General features: G+C 41.5%; 2 protein-coding genes across 2 annotated transcripts in view; one reads left to right on the top strand and one right to left on the bottom strand.

Moving 5' to 3' along the window:
* Position 1: 1 nt before the first annotated feature.
* On the bottom strand, positions 2 to 1327 carry LOC130189266 (neuropeptide B-like). The gene is made up of 2 exons (XM_056408045.1): positions 883 to 1327; positions 2 to 264 (listed from the first exon to the last, which is right to left on the bottom strand). The coding sequence occupies exons 1-2, from the start codon at positions 1132 to 1134 to the stop codon at positions 136 to 138; spliced, it is 381 nt and encodes a 126-aa protein (XP_056264020.1). The 5' UTR covers positions 1135 to 1327; the 3' UTR covers positions 2 to 135.
* Positions 1328 to 6871: 5544 nt separating this feature from the next.
* The window catches only part of rnf213a (ring finger protein 213a), a 31971-nt gene continuing 23945 nt past the window's right edge, over positions 6872 to 14897 (top strand). Inside the window, exons 1-16 of the mRNA XM_056406432.1 lie at positions 6872 to 6958; positions 8371 to 8489; positions 9151 to 9305; positions 10043 to 11131; positions 11281 to 11450; positions 11550 to 11717; positions 12077 to 12282; positions 12393 to 12682; positions 12774 to 13036; positions 13178 to 13387; positions 13495 to 13687; positions 13763 to 13818; positions 13907 to 14081; positions 14176 to 14340; positions 14435 to 14533; positions 14614 to 14736. Coding sequence (XP_056262407.1) covers positions 8390 to 8489; positions 9151 to 9305; positions 10043 to 11131; positions 11281 to 11450; positions 11550 to 11717; positions 12077 to 12282; positions 12393 to 12682; positions 12774 to 13036; positions 13178 to 13387; positions 13495 to 13687; positions 13763 to 13818; positions 13907 to 14081; positions 14176 to 14340; positions 14435 to 14533; positions 14614 to 14736 — 3462 coding nt within the window. The 5' untranslated portion in view covers positions 6872 to 6958; positions 8371 to 8389. The remainder of the gene's footprint in view (positions 6959 to 8370; positions 8490 to 9150; positions 9306 to 10042; positions 11132 to 11280; positions 11451 to 11549; positions 11718 to 12076; positions 12283 to 12392; positions 12683 to 12773; positions 13037 to 13177; positions 13388 to 13494; positions 13688 to 13762; positions 13819 to 13906; positions 14082 to 14175; positions 14341 to 14434; positions 14534 to 14613; positions 14737 to 14897) is intronic.

Below are 14897 nucleotides of genomic sequence, written 5' to 3'. Positions count from 1 at the left end.
CATTTGTAAAATGAAGAAAACTGCATATCTTTCATTTGGTGCAGCATAAGTGTTAAACTCAGACATGTACCGTTTAAAAATAATGTAACGCCGAAGCAAAGAAGGCGGTTTCATCATCAGCTGCCGCTTCACCGCTCAGTCTCCTGCACAGTCGGCCGAGTCCAGAGAGAGGAAGACGTCCGCTTGGCACCTGAAGGAGCCCTTGACTTCCTGGAAGAGTTCACAGCTCTGCAGGTTTGGTGTAACGTCTCTGATGCAGACCGGCTGGGGACAAACAACCGTGATGATGTCACACTAGAGACGTGGAACCTTTATACCTGCTCACTTGATGGCCCAACATGTATTCCAATGACATAAACAAGAGTTTACATGGAACTAATCTCAATATTATTATTTTTTTTAATCTCCTGGATATCAAGCAGCACAATGACAAGAGTACATTACTTTCTCTGTATTAGCAGTTGTATTAACTAACTTTGCAGATTTAATAAGATTTTGCATTTACAAAACATGAAGTCGGGTTATACAATATTATTTCAGATAAGACTGCTAACAAGTGCATAAAAAGTCTTTAAAATCGACTTGATCTCCACCAGGTTTTCAAATGTTTCACTTGTATCGATAAATAAAAAGTATTTTGAGTTGTTACTGCTTATATATACACACACACAACGCCTATTGTGGTGGCTACTAAATAATGAATTTGATCTTTTTTTATAAAAGTGATTAATAAATGGTGGTCCTTGAATGACTCAATTAAGCACTATAGTTAAGTCTAACTTGTTTTAATCTTAAAGGGAATGGGTGGTCCTTCAGGTTAAACATGATGCCTAATGGCGATCGCACCCAAGCCTCAACCTGTTAAGATCGATCCCCACTGACCATCGTCTTCAGGATGAAGTGTTGCTGAGTGGACTCCGGAAACACGCTGCCGGTCTCCAGCTCGTCGCGGTCCGCCGGGTCCGGCTCGGCTCTCCTGACGTACGGTGACCTCCGGATGCCGGACAGCAAGCCGGACGCCCTGCCCACCGAGTAGTAGCTTGGACCGGCCACCTGCTTGTACCATGCCTCCGCTGGACTGCAAGCCACCAGCAAGGAGACGATCACCATGGGGAACACGACTGCAGCGGGCATCTCCACGTCGGGCGCTGAGGCGGTTGGTCCTGCGCTGCTCCAACTGGCTGGTCCTCCAGACTGCCTCGGTCTTTATAGGGACCCGCGACCCTCAACGTAACTCTGGTCCTGGGGGAGTCCGCTCCTCCGAGCGAGCTCCTTTTTTCGGAGGGTGGGGGCATCTGCTCCTCCATCATTTTTTAGATAATGTTGAATGGCATCAGTCTGTCAAACTATTCGCTGCCTAAAAGTGATAAGAATACATGTCCTGAAATTAATGCAGGTAACGCGTATTTAAAAAAATACTTGACTTTTATGATTCTGAGACTTACACATGAAATATTGATCACATCTATTAGTGTGTAGTTTACATTATCTTTGTTTTGATCACATGGACTGTCAAAAACTATCGGGTGCATGAAATGAAAAAGGTATTTTTTCGATGACGACTCTGTACACTAAAAAAAAAAATTGATAAACTCAATTAAATTGTGGGCAGGTTTTACATCCAATAATTATATGCAACACCAACTCAAATGTAGCACATCACTGCAATAACATGTCATTATAAAGCTAAAATAAAATAACAATTTTCATTAAATTAAATGTATTTGCGTTTGTCCAACTAAAAATATAGTAATGAAAAGTTAAAAAGTAATGAAGTTAAAAAGTAATAAGTAATAAAGTAAGAAAAAAGAAAAAAAGAAATAAAAATGATTTAGTATTAAAAAGTTAATAAGTAATAAAAGTTAAAAAGTAATGAAAAGTTAAAAATTAATAAAAAAGAAAAACGTAATTAAAAGTTTAAGAAAGTAAAAAAGTAATAAAAAGTAAAAAAGGTAATAAAGTAATAAAAAGAACTTTGGACTCGTTTTGTAACATGCACATTGACAATATCTTCACATGGTCTCTGATGCCCCTCTTTCTGACTGGTAAGTACAAGCATTTACATCTACTTTAATGGTAATTGAAATGATCAAAACCTCACAGGATATGAATAAATCCATCTCTTTCAGGTGTTCTCTGCAATACACGGAGGTGTATCACCGGCAACACATCTGTGCAGTGGAGGGCTCGTATGTCATCATTCCTTGTTAATTTTACTATTCTGACACCCAGAGTGTGAAGAGATTCATGTGGCTCCATGAAGTCTGATCATGTCAAAGGTCGTCTCATTTATGACGGGACGGGACATTAAAAAAAGACACCACCAGATTCCAATATATTGGTGACAAAAAAATACAATTGTATTTAAAAAATACAGCAAGTGGAGTATAATGACGCAGTAAATATATATCTTCAGATATATTACAGACTCCAAAGAGGGCAAATGGATTGGTAGAGTCGGCTACATTAAAGGTTGTTGGTGAGTTTTCTCTTCCATAAACGAGCTGTGCATCTGCTGTGCACCTCCAATCGGGGAAGTTTGAAACTGAAGCTTTGCTCTTTTAGATTTGAACGTTTCCGTGACACAACCCGATGGAAGCAGAACGACGAAGGAAGGCGACTGTGAATCTGACCTGCCTAAACGTCTGTGACGACGGCCCCTTCTCATCTGCTTTCTCCTGGTGTAAGAATGGAGAACCCATAGAGGAAGAACCCGCACTTTATTTAACCCTTGTGTTGCCTTCGGGTCAATTTGACCCGATTCAATGTTTCACCCTCCTGTCGCCTTCGGGTCAATATGACCCGATTCAATGTTTAACCCTCCTGTTACCTTTATATTTACTAACATATTTTACCCTTGAGGTCAATATGACCCCAGCTATTAAAATCTCCAGAAAATTATTAGAATTAATATTGTTTTCCAAGTTTAAGTGTGAGGTACTTTATGTTTGTTTGTTGACTCCCGAAAGAACACCGACATTAAACATTGAATCGGGTCAAATTGACCCGAAGGCGACAGGAGGGTTAAATATTGAATCGGGTCAAAATGACCCGAAGGCAACACAAGGGTTAAGAAACATCCTCCACACACACAGGAACATCTTCAGGAGTCAAACATATTCATGTTGAATGCGAGTATTGGGCTCAAGATCAACCCTTTTCCAGAGTGAGTTTTAAATGGAAGTGTTATAATTTAGATAATGAAAATGAAATGTATTGTAGTTTGAGAATCAGCCACATTTCTCTGATCATAAACGCTTTTCTCTCAGATGGTCCCAAGAACACATCAGTCTCCATCAGACCATCGATGGAGGAAGACGCCAGGAGCAACATCACCCTGATCTGCAGCAGCCATGCAAACCCTCCAGTGAATTGTACTTGGTTCAAAATGGATGATGATGATGATGATGATGATGATGATGATGATGATGATGATGACATCATGGATGTTGGAGACCGGCCTGAGTTCCTCCCGGCTGATGGTGGCCAGTATTTCTGCAGTGCCACAAACAAACATGGAAGCCAAAACTCCTCTGTTGTGACATTAAAGATGAAACGTAAGTCAGGTAACGTTGTTGGTATTAGTTGTTTAGTGTCTTTGTGTCATGAAACATAATGTGTCATATAGGCTATATGCATCAACCGCTATGTATTTCTTTTGTTTGTCAAAAAGTCATTATCATACAAAGAAATGTACAGTGTGTTATGGGGATGTTACTTCATGTTTGAGATGAACGAGACCAAAGAGAGGCGGGAGCTCATGAAAACAAAGATTTATAAAACAGGACCCCAGACAGAATTGGATTGATATCTTTTGTTAATAATGCCATGGCACGTTTTGAGATTGATTAAACAACAAGGCATTGCAAAACTCTGCCTTTGTTTCACAGCATTTTGGGCAACATTTACCAAAAACGTGCTTATCATTGCTACTGTTGCCGTGCTTCTGATTGTGATCACCGACATCGCCCTCAGAAGGTAAGCAAGTCCAGACGCAAGTATTGAGATGCTTTACTAAAGTAAAAGTAATACTTAATAGTCTTTTACATGCATAAGTCATGCATTAAAATGTTACTGTTACTTTAATTAATACTGAAGGAAATTCTTCTGCCTGAGATGACATAATAAGCAACACTGCTCCTCCTAAAACACCTGATAGAGATCCGAGAGCCAGGGGAATTAAAAACACATGCAATGTTTTATCAGTCACTCGGGGAGTCTGCAAAGTCATATCGTGATTATGTCCTAGCAGTGTCATAACTCTGTTTATGTGTTTCAGAGTCCACAAAACAAGGGCGTGGACACCAAAGACGGAGAGGGAGGAGGACACACAGGTGACGTGTTCAGTATGTATTGTATAACTGACGTTGTCTGCAACTGGGTTAAAGCTGTGAGACGGGAATCAAACCCACATCCTAAGTCTCTGTGTCTTTAGTATTGCACACAGAGCACTGACTATGTCAACTGGCTCCAAGTGACAATAACAAATCACAGGAGGGGAATCAGTGTGAGGGAGGAACAGCAGAAGTCTATGCAACCATGTCCTTCAAAAACAAAACAACATTACATGTGAGATGTGACTTTGCACTGTATTTCATTTCTTCCCACATGTATTGCATTGGAGGCACGTGTGCTGATTGACTGGATCACATGAACAACATTTAAATTGCATTTAAGGATGAACTTATGCTTCTTTCAGGTTTTTGCAGCCAGTGGAAAATGAAACACCAAAGTATGGTTTACATGATGTACTACTGTGTTATTTGCAAGTGCCTTCAGTGCCTTCTTTTTCATACAAACTCGCTGTGAATCGTCTCTGCACTTGAATCTAAAACATTTGAAACTGAAACAGTACTTTGCCCCTGCTGAAAAGGTTTGTGTTATAGTTTTCATTATTCAAGGATCAATAAAGTTGCATTGAAACTTTTAAACTCGCAGATTGTGTCCATGTTGTTTGTGTGTTGGGATGCATGAAGCTGTTCTCTGCATTGAGGTTGTCTGCAAACATGTTGAGCAGGTTATTCGAGTCAAACCTTCACCCTAAAGCTGTTTTTACTGCAGTGTTTACAGCAGTGGCGGGCCGTGCATTTTCTACCTAGGCCTTCAATGCCGTCTTACTACAGCTGAACAAACTAATGTAAGATTAGTTCACCATGTAGGCCTATTTATGTATGTACATGTGTATATATCAGAGAACCCTACCCAGATCCTCAAGTAGGCTTGAGACCAGTGCTTGAGCCTGTGAGAAGATATTATATAAATTATGATTCGACATTTAAATAATTATACTGTAAACTTTACACTAGAATTATTTAAAAAAATGTCGAATCATAATATGCGTCGCATCAGAGGCACGTGCTCATTAACCGTCTCTCTCGCGGATGTGCAGCAGTTGGTCGCCGATGATGATGACGACGGTGTGATTACGACACAGTGTGCAGGTAAAGCTCAGCAAACAAACACTTCCTCATCTCACGAAGAATAGTTGTCTCAAAACAACTGTTCCTCGACTTTCTTTTTCAGGACGTTTAACCCGTCGTATATTGAAAGTCTTTAATCTGACAACAAGCCGTGCCCTTTCACAGGAACCGGAAACAAAATATCACAAGCTTTTACAAAAACATTTTTTTTCTTCTTCCTATCAACATTAAGTATTGTTGCTCAAACTGAAGAAACGCCATCACAGGTGGAGGTTTCCAATCAGGGGGAACAATGTGAATACGAATCAAGTTTATTTCTGTTGATGGTCTGGCCTGGTTTATCCGCTCAGGCTTCAGTGATGGATGTCCACCTCCACATGTCAAACGCACACGCTCATCATTGTTTCGCTCCATATTTGTACTTTTCACACAAGTTGCATGGCGATGACATTTCAACACCTTTGGATCTGACAGCTTGAACGTAAAACACGTCTGACCTGGGAGTGCAGTCCAAGTTACCATGGCAACGAACCCCTCGCAAAAGGAAACTGAAACACTCAAGATAGGTGTTTTAGTAAGAAAGTTCAGGTGACTGATTACTTTTTAGAGCCCATTATCCACGTGTGGATTCTTTTCTTCTTTTTTTCCGGCACTCTGGGGCCCGTTCGAACCCAATCGTTCAGATGATACTGCCCCCTGCTGGCAGTTCAAGAGCAAAGCATCCTAACACAAGTTGGGTGTAAGCCTCCATTACTCTCCTGCATGCAACACATTATCCTCAATGGAGAAGTGGGTGTCATGTGAGTTTGTCGAGGGGCACAGTCACAGAATAAAAACACACTCGATGTTTCACAATCTGCAGGTTGAGCGCGTTGACTGAGAAGTCACAGGAACACATGTGTCTCCTTTCCTCACAGTGAGGAAACACAGCCCACAGTATGTTTCTTATCCTCTTCATTTATTTGATAAAATATATAATTGATGTGAAACAGAGTCCTGAGGGTTTCAAAACAGTGCAGTGATTACTAATCCAGATATACGAAGCATATGCATCCTGTGATTGGCCACTGCAATTTGCCAACCGATCCCTTTTCTGAGATGTCTCAAGGAATTTGTCAACACATTATCAGAGATAATGTTTCTGCTCTTTCTGTGGCTATGAATAAAAAACAACCACACATACTTATGTCGGTCAAAGTTTAAACTCATTTTGTAATCATGCGTGATTTGACATGTTTTATGGCAAGGATGATTTATAGTTGAATTAATTGGTCTTTGCACACCTGAGCATGGCAACCAGCTCGTTGCATTCTCCCAGTGTATACAAATACAGCTATCAATCATTCCGAAAGTTAACTTTAGATGACGCCCATTTCATACGAAACGAAACTTTCCAACACATGCGGAAATGAGAGGACATTCAGCACTCGTGATGCGACTCTCTGCGGACGCGTCGGTCGGTCCGCAGATGACATGAACCGCTGGGCTTCTTCCCTTCTGCCAAACCGAAGAAAGGCTCTCGACGCTGCCCGCCTGAGGTAGGACTGCGGACATGTTTGCGAATAGAAAGCTGGAGGCGATAACGTCACACTTTACGTTATGACAGAATTAGCTATGAACTAGCTGGAGTAGCCGTCGGTCCTCGTGTGTGGGGGGAGTCCGACTCACACTGGGGGACTCAAACGCGAGGCCACTTGGTTGACGCGTCATTGCACCTGCACATTAGTATCCGTTTTTATTTCTGGAAAAGGAGTCAAGGGTCAAACAGAGCCGGCTAATGTTGGCTAACTGAACTGTTACGCAGCTCAGTAAACTGGCTGTTCTGGAGCGAGTTGGTGATCTAGTGAACCTCTCGTGAGGCACAGAGTTGTTATTGTCGTTCGTGCACGTGTTGGCTTCACTGTAATATCACCGCTGCCGTGTGTTCAGTTCACATTCTCAGTATCGCTGCTGACAGATGAGGTGATCGTTTAGCGCGGGTCGAAGCCGGAAGTGACATTTATTGCAAACATGCTATTGGCGGAACTTTGGAGCCAAAAGCCAAAGATCTTGTCATCGGGAAGAGCACTCACTCGGTGCTTGAAACACGTTGTATCACCCTCTAGTTTGGTTTGTACATTTGGATATTGTTACTCCAGTTTTCCATGCACAATAATATTTCCACACAAAATACACTATGCTTTTAAAAATTATTTCTTTTAATAATTACTTTGGAACAAAAATAAAGTATTTTGTAGTTCTCCTGCAATTTGATTTATGCATATCAATATTACCAGAGTAATGCTTTGCTGACATGAATAGTATACGCATGTCTATTCGAAGAATAATCATAGAAATTCACAATGAATAAAAAAGCTGCACGTCACAGAATCTGCACATATGTATGAATAGACAGTATGAACACAAGGCAATGTGTTACTGTGTCACTGTTCAAATGTGTTACCTTTCCTCCCTTTAAAAAAAAAATGTTTTACCGCTCGGCATATTAGTGGCAAGGCAAATTTATTTGTATAGCACATTTCAACAACAAGCCAATATAACTTGAACACTGAAGCTGTCAAGGTTTTCTTCAGGGTTGTGTATTATGTTTCGCCGCGCAGTGAGACCTCTTAGTTTTTCTTCCTCTTTGGCGGTCGTGAGTTTCTTATTGGATGTTTGTTAGCGGGCTCTGAGGCTGTGCGTGCTGTGCAGGGGTTCATCGTCACTGACTGCTGCGTCGTTGTTTCTATTTCAAACACTTAACGACATGTGTGTATGCCGGTATGTTCGATCAGACGGTTCTGAGTCCATGTCAATGCAAGGAACATCTGTGTTCAGGGAGGCTGTTTTGCCGAGCTGTGAACACTGAATCGAGGCCTCAAGAGGTACAATTGAAAGTGAAAGGAACCTTCTCCAGGGCGTATAGGACGTCACGGCTCTTTCCACTTCAACTTGTTCCTTTCAATTGCAGAGATCACTGACGTCCAAAGATGAAGTGCCCAAGTTGTAACCATACTATTTTGGAGAAGACAGCCAAGTTCTGCAGTGAGTGTGGCCAGAAGATATCAGTCCAACCTGCAAACACACAGGGTACGTTGATTCATTTATATATGTGGGTTAAACACGATATATTTACCTGCAGGATTTGATTAATGAGGTCTAAACAAATGTATAAAAGTGTGACTATGTTGTTTTTGTTGGTACAGCAATGGGGAATAGTACTGTACATGAACTGTGATTAACTGTGTGCCATGGAGTGCTGATGACTGTCTTTTTTGTTGGGGGGCTTGAACACCTTTATTCTGAATATTGTTATGACATTAACCTACACTACAGTATGGTATTCATTAAAGCAAAATTATAAAGTGCTTGACATACAAATAATAAGATAATTGAACGTAAGTGTTAGGGACATTCTCTTACCTCAGGATGGCATTATCGGTCCACACACCTGCAGACAGCAGGGCGAGTTGGGAATTAAACAGCATCTTTACACACTTAGTGAGATTACAATTGAAAACAAAGTCGTTGTTGTGATCTTCTTTGTGAAAAGCCTTGATGGGGAAAATGCAAACTTGAGCCACATTACAAAATGATCAAACTTATGTTTTGTTTGTAACATTAAAAAAGTGGATTTGTGGAAATTTAGATTTGGCTGGAATGTAATTTGGGTTTTGGCAATACACTGCCGCTGTTTTGTAGTTATTTTTAGATGCAGTGTGGTTTTTAATGCTGCACATGTTTTATCTAGATACAAGCAATCAGCCCAAACCCTTGGTAGCAGACTCGAAAGGTACAGCTGAGAAATCTGTGCCTCATGAAAACCAGCCACCTGCGGACTGCAAAGAGTCCAACAAATCCTCCAAACAACCAAATGATGAGACCAGCATCAACCCAAAGAAAAAAGTAAGTGTGACTGTCACTGTGTTCACTTTTTTACTTCCCTCTTCATATGAGTCTAAATGCAGATACTTTTGGTCTACAAAGAATACATTGACATTAAACTTTGAGCGTACAAAACATTATTATTGTTTCTGCAAGAATAAAAGGAGCAGTGTGGAAGCTCTAGTGGCATCTAGAGGTCAGTTTGTAAATTGCAACTAACTATACCCCTTAGGTGACCATTCCCTTCCCAAGCGTGTGGGAAGACCACAGTGGTTGGTCTTTAGGTGACATAAACATGTTTGGTTTGTCCATTCTGGGCTACTGTAGAAACATTGCAGTGCAGCATGGAGGACCTGCTCTTCATGTAGATATAAATGGTTCATTCTAAGGTGCTGAAAACACAACAATTCTTAGTTTCAGGTCATTATTTAATAAAGAAAAAAATGTTGTGAATAATACATTCTATTTGCCAATAAATCCCCCTAAATCCTAGAAACTGCTCCTTAAGTCAGAGTACCATCATACCATTATATTATTTGATCTAACTTTAGTCAACAAAATGCAGAAGATTCAAGTGGACTATGAATTCAGTTGAAAAAAGACTGCTCACATCATTTGGAATAGCGTTTAGAAGAAGTATAGATCTTTAGAAATCTCACATTTGTATCTGTCAGTGATACTAAGAATATGCTGATGGTTTCACATCAGCAGTAAAACTGATTTTCTAAAACTGATTTTCTACCTCATGGTCTTCATAGAAAAGAAACAGGAAAAAGAAAAAGAAGAAGAAAGATGACAACTTGTCATCAGACCTCTCCCTGGGTGACACCCAGCCGAAGAAGACGCAGATCGTGGGAGACTCTTCTGACAGCGAAAGCTCAGATAATGCAAAAGATGAAACATTGGACTCTCTGCAAGATGGGCCCGCCTCACTCGAGAGCCAGCCTGGTTCCCTAGCAGCTAACATTCCCGCAGCACCATCTGAAGACACACAAGTGGTTCAGAGTGAAACATCTGCTGCCACAGTAGACGTAGAGGAAGCTCCGGGTAACCCCGATAAGGAGGGGAGCAATCCACCGAATTTAACTCGGGACCAGAAACTCAAGACTGCACCAGCTGTCACTCCCACACCCATCTCAGTAGACGGCAAGAGTGCCGCTTCTCAGTCCGGCTCAGGCAAAGGGGCGAAATCCACCAACCCTCCAGATCAAGAGACTGACGAGAAAAAGTCCAAAAACAAGAAAAACACGTCCGCCGCGAAACAATCCCAACTGGACCAGAATGCCAAGGTTGAGCAACGTGGGAAACAGAAAGGACAAATCAAACCGAAGGAAAGGAGTCAGCAGGACCAGACACAGAAGCCGCCTGTGGCAGCTGATCAGAACATGGTTTTTGGTTCTCACACACAGGTGGTTCAGAGTGAAAAATCTGCTGCCACAGTAGAAGCAAGACCTGCCACTCAGGCGGAGGAAGCTCCGGGTAACCCCGATGAGGTGGAGAGCAATCCACCGAATTTAACTCAGGACCAGAAACTCAAGACAGCACCAGCTGACACTCCGGCACCCATCTCAGGAGACAGCAAGAGCACTGCTTCTCAGTCCAATTCAGGCAAAAGGGCAAACTCCACCAACCCTCCAGATCAAGAGACTGACAAGAAAAAGTCCAAGAACAAGCAAGACACGTCCGCCACGAAACAAGCCCAACCGGACCAGAATGCCAACGTTGAGCAACGGGGGAAACGGAAAGGACAAATCAAACCGAAGGAAAAGAGTCAGCAGGACCAGACACAGAAAGACACTGTGGGAGCTGATCAGAACATGGATTTTGGTCCTGAAAAACCATCAACGGTAATGCTGAATAGAATATAAGAAAATCATTATTGGCAAAGAGAAGCCATAATTGTATTTTTTTGATGAAGAAAGGAAATTTATCTTTTTTTTCTTCATGAGCTAAAAACCAATATATTTAACATGCCTGTATAATGCTACTTGTGCAGGCTGGCGGCACCGGCTCCAGTGTGGACCCAGAGGGCTCAGTAGAGCACATGGGGGGTCAGCAGTCTGGCAGCGAGCAGGACTCGACTGCAGCACAACATTCAGACGCTGACAAGAGAAGTGAAGACGGGAGCAAGAAGTCCAGCAGCCCAGCTACCCCGCCACCCAAGAGGTGATGAGGCTCTCTGATGGTTGGGCACGTTGACTTCAGGTCACCGCTGTGGTTGTGCCTTGTATTGGCTTTCTCTTTATTTATATTTCTGCTTTTTAGGCCAACCTCGAACAAGAACATCGCTGCAAGTGACAGACTCACGATTTACTTCCATGCAGTTCTGTCCAAGGACTTCAAATTTGTTCCAAATGAAGATCGTATTTTCATCCGGGGCGGGCACATCCTCGGAAATTGGAATGAGAATGCAGTTGAGCTGTCGGTGACCAAGTACGTGTTCTTTAATTACCTGACTCAATTAAGCTAAGATGGCGGCTTACTGCATGGGCACATCAAACTTTGATTCGTCCAAAAATGTATATTATGGAATAAAATATATTATGCTATCTTGACACACAAAAGTTGTATGTTTGCTTATTTCTACAGCGTACACTTTCCCCACACAACCACTACACATAAATACTACATTTTACACATTATGCTACTTGCTCGTTGATGGGTTAAGCTGCTTCTTCGGGGAATGGCCGTGGCTTTTGATGTGTTCATGGACACACTGGGCTGCTCTCATGTCTCACTGACGTATTGACAAGATGTACTTTATACATTTTTTTTTTTCCTTTTTCACGCAGGGATTTTGAAGAACATGGTTTTCTGGTCGAGGGCAGTCTGCAAACGAGCAAAACCTCCGCTCAGTCTGAGTCGATCCCATACAAATATGTCGTCTATAACCTAAAAAAGAACAAATATGAGTTTGAGTACATATACAAACTGGATTCTAGCACTCACATCACCAACAGATGCTTGTTTGTGAAACCCCATCTCGTCAATGTCGATGGTAAATGTAATCTTCACTTGGTCCGACTGTAAACGCATTTTGCATCAGATTTTGTGATATTATGATGTATTTCACACATTGAATTTCTGCCGTATCTTTTTTTTGTGAAGGGGACTGGCATCAATACGATGACATCGTCTGTGCCGAGCCATCAAAGAACATGCTCAAACGCTTTAAAGAAAAAATCTGGCCTGAACAAAGGAGGAATCTGATTGAAGGCAGAGGGATTGCTGGGAATATAATGCTGGATTCCATATTTGATCTTCTCCGGAGCTGGACGGACACCAACTTGACAAGTTTTCTGATCCAGCTGAATCAGTTCTGTCAGGTTTATGGGGAGCCTTTTGTGTACGAAGAAAAACAAAAGAAATGGGTCTCTTTAAACTATGGAGAAGAAGATGTAAGTCTCTATAACCTTCATGCGCAGAATCGAGATGCTCCGGTAGAGCAACCCAATTTACTCTCTCTGTGTCTCTGGTATAATTTCCTAGGTGAAGCAGATGATAAAGGAATTCATGCTGAGAAAGGTGATTCCTCAGTTGCTGAAGGATGGTGATGGGGAGATGCTCTACATGAAGGATCCCATGAGAGCGGCCGTGATCATGATCTCAGTGTGGAGCAAGCTCAAATTTAGACTGGACAATGGTGAGCTCCATCGGCTGTGCAGTGCGCTCAGTTTACCCAAACTCGAAAAAGACGAGTTCCTCCAGTATTGGACAAAGTTTTCTCAGGATGTCACTACCCTCAAAAGTAGGTGCCTAATTTATTCAATAAATATATAATAATAATATATATATATAAAATCAATAATTTGAAATGACTGACATTCTATTGACTGTAGACGAGCCAAAGACTTATTTTTTTAAATGCCAAGATAACATTTTCTTTGTTGTAGTCTGCCAGAAAGATTAGTGTCACTGATCAACTTCGTGAGAACAGAGGGAATGCCCAAATGGATTCTGGTGCTCCCGCTCCTCCACCTCCTCAAAGGCACCACAAAGCCCTTTGAAGCAGCACCCTTTGGAAACTCAAGTATATTATCCTGGGCAGGTTTGCAAGACCTTGGAATTACTTCCTCGACATTCATTTACAGTCAAGATAGGAAGTAAGTACCTTTTGTCAGAATACAGCTTACATTAAATCGTCCCGTGCGTTTATTATTAAATAGATAGATGTTGCTCAACATATGTTTATTTACTCTTCTGTTTCCAGGGGATTGGTGAATGTGGTGAAAAACCAAAGTCACTTGATGGAAGTGGATGCACTTTTAGTGCGATCCTGCTTGTTCTTGATGCCATTAGACGGCCTGATGGACTGTGTCCTTACCCTGAAGACGGAGCTTTTGGACATGCTTCATGTGTTCACCAGCAAGGCTCCCCAAGAGATTTCCTACAGTAGCTTTCAGGTAAAGGGGGAACCCCGTTTTTGAAAGTTAAACATTTCGGGCTTGTATTAATCTTCTCGTATTTCTGCTTTTCAGGCAGTATCTGAACTTCTCTCACATATCCAAGGACAACTGATTGAGGACAAATACAGGTGATTGGCTCTTCTAGATTTAGCAGATTTGCAATTGAATCTTCATCAAACATCCTGGTTTAATCTTCTACTCCTGTTTTGTTCATAGTCCTTTCACCGTGGCTTATAGGAGAGAGTGCCTTGCAACAGCAGTGCAACTGTTCGTGAAGCTGTGCAATGGAGTCAAACCAGCATCGTATAGCAATGACTACCTTGAAATTCCTGTAGCCGGTATGAATCTGGTTGCATCAGTGTCAGACTTTGTTCACTGTAACAAACAGCAGGTATGTGAAGTGAATCTTGTGAGGCATGATGTTGGCTTTTCAGGCCTAATTTAAGACTTGCTGATCTCAAATACTGTCTATTGTTCTCGGCTAGGAGACTCAAGAAGAAGAAAAAAGAGAGCAGCAATATGCAAAAGACTTGGTGATCTCTCAGGCAATGAACACTATGAGAGACTGGATCAGTCGGTGCTTCAAGAAGGATTTGCTAAACAGGGCTTTGCTTTCCATGTTACGAGTTGAGGCTACATCGGAGATTGAGGTGAGCAGTTTTGTCGTGTTTTGTAAAAAGAATGCAAAATGTAGATATCATTGGTTAAAAAAGCTGCACACTGTTTCTTCGTTGTATCTTACAGATGTGGAACAACGTAATCTCCATCTGCTTCAAAGACGACGATTGCACAAAAGAATGGAGACAGACCTTCACAAAGGATTTTGAGGGCAAGTACAAGCAGGTATGTGACTTTTTTGTAGATCCCTGTTAATTTTTTTATTTGAACTATAAATAATTATTGAGTCTGTATCTTTATTTTAGGAAACTGCTACCCATCAAATTGAATTCTACATGACAAAGATGGAGGAGCTCAATAAATCTCATCCACATGTTGCTGCTAGTATTGAGAAATGTGCTCTTGAGGCTGTTACGTCGTTGTGCCAGGTATGAAGACTTCTCATTCCCTTTTAAAATGTCTGTGTTAACTATACCTCCCAACCCTTTTACCTTGAATCAACACACAAGGATGAACTTATTGATTATTACTGTCCATAACTGTATTCTGTGCAATCACAATAAAATTGCATCTAATCTCAGAAAAAATT

Source organism: Pseudoliparis swirei, chromosome 23, assembly GCF_029220125.1.
Source record: "Pseudoliparis swirei isolate HS2019 ecotype Mariana Trench chromosome 23, NWPU_hadal_v1, whole genome shotgun sequence".
NCBI lineage: Eukaryota > Metazoa > Chordata > Actinopteri > Perciformes > Liparidae > Pseudoliparis > Pseudoliparis swirei.
Note: the sequence above shows the minus strand (reverse complement) of the source record. Positions and strands in the feature narration are given on the sequence as shown.

Coding starts and splice junctions, on each gene's coding strand:
- LOC130189266 (XM_056408045.1), bottom strand. CDS start 1,134: ATGCCCGCTGCAGTCGTGTTCCCCATGGTGATCGTCTCCTTGCTGGTG. Junction 265..882: donor ACTTCATCCTGAAGACGATG/GTCAGTGGGGAT, acceptor GTTTGTCCCCAG/CCGGTCTGCATCAGAGACGT.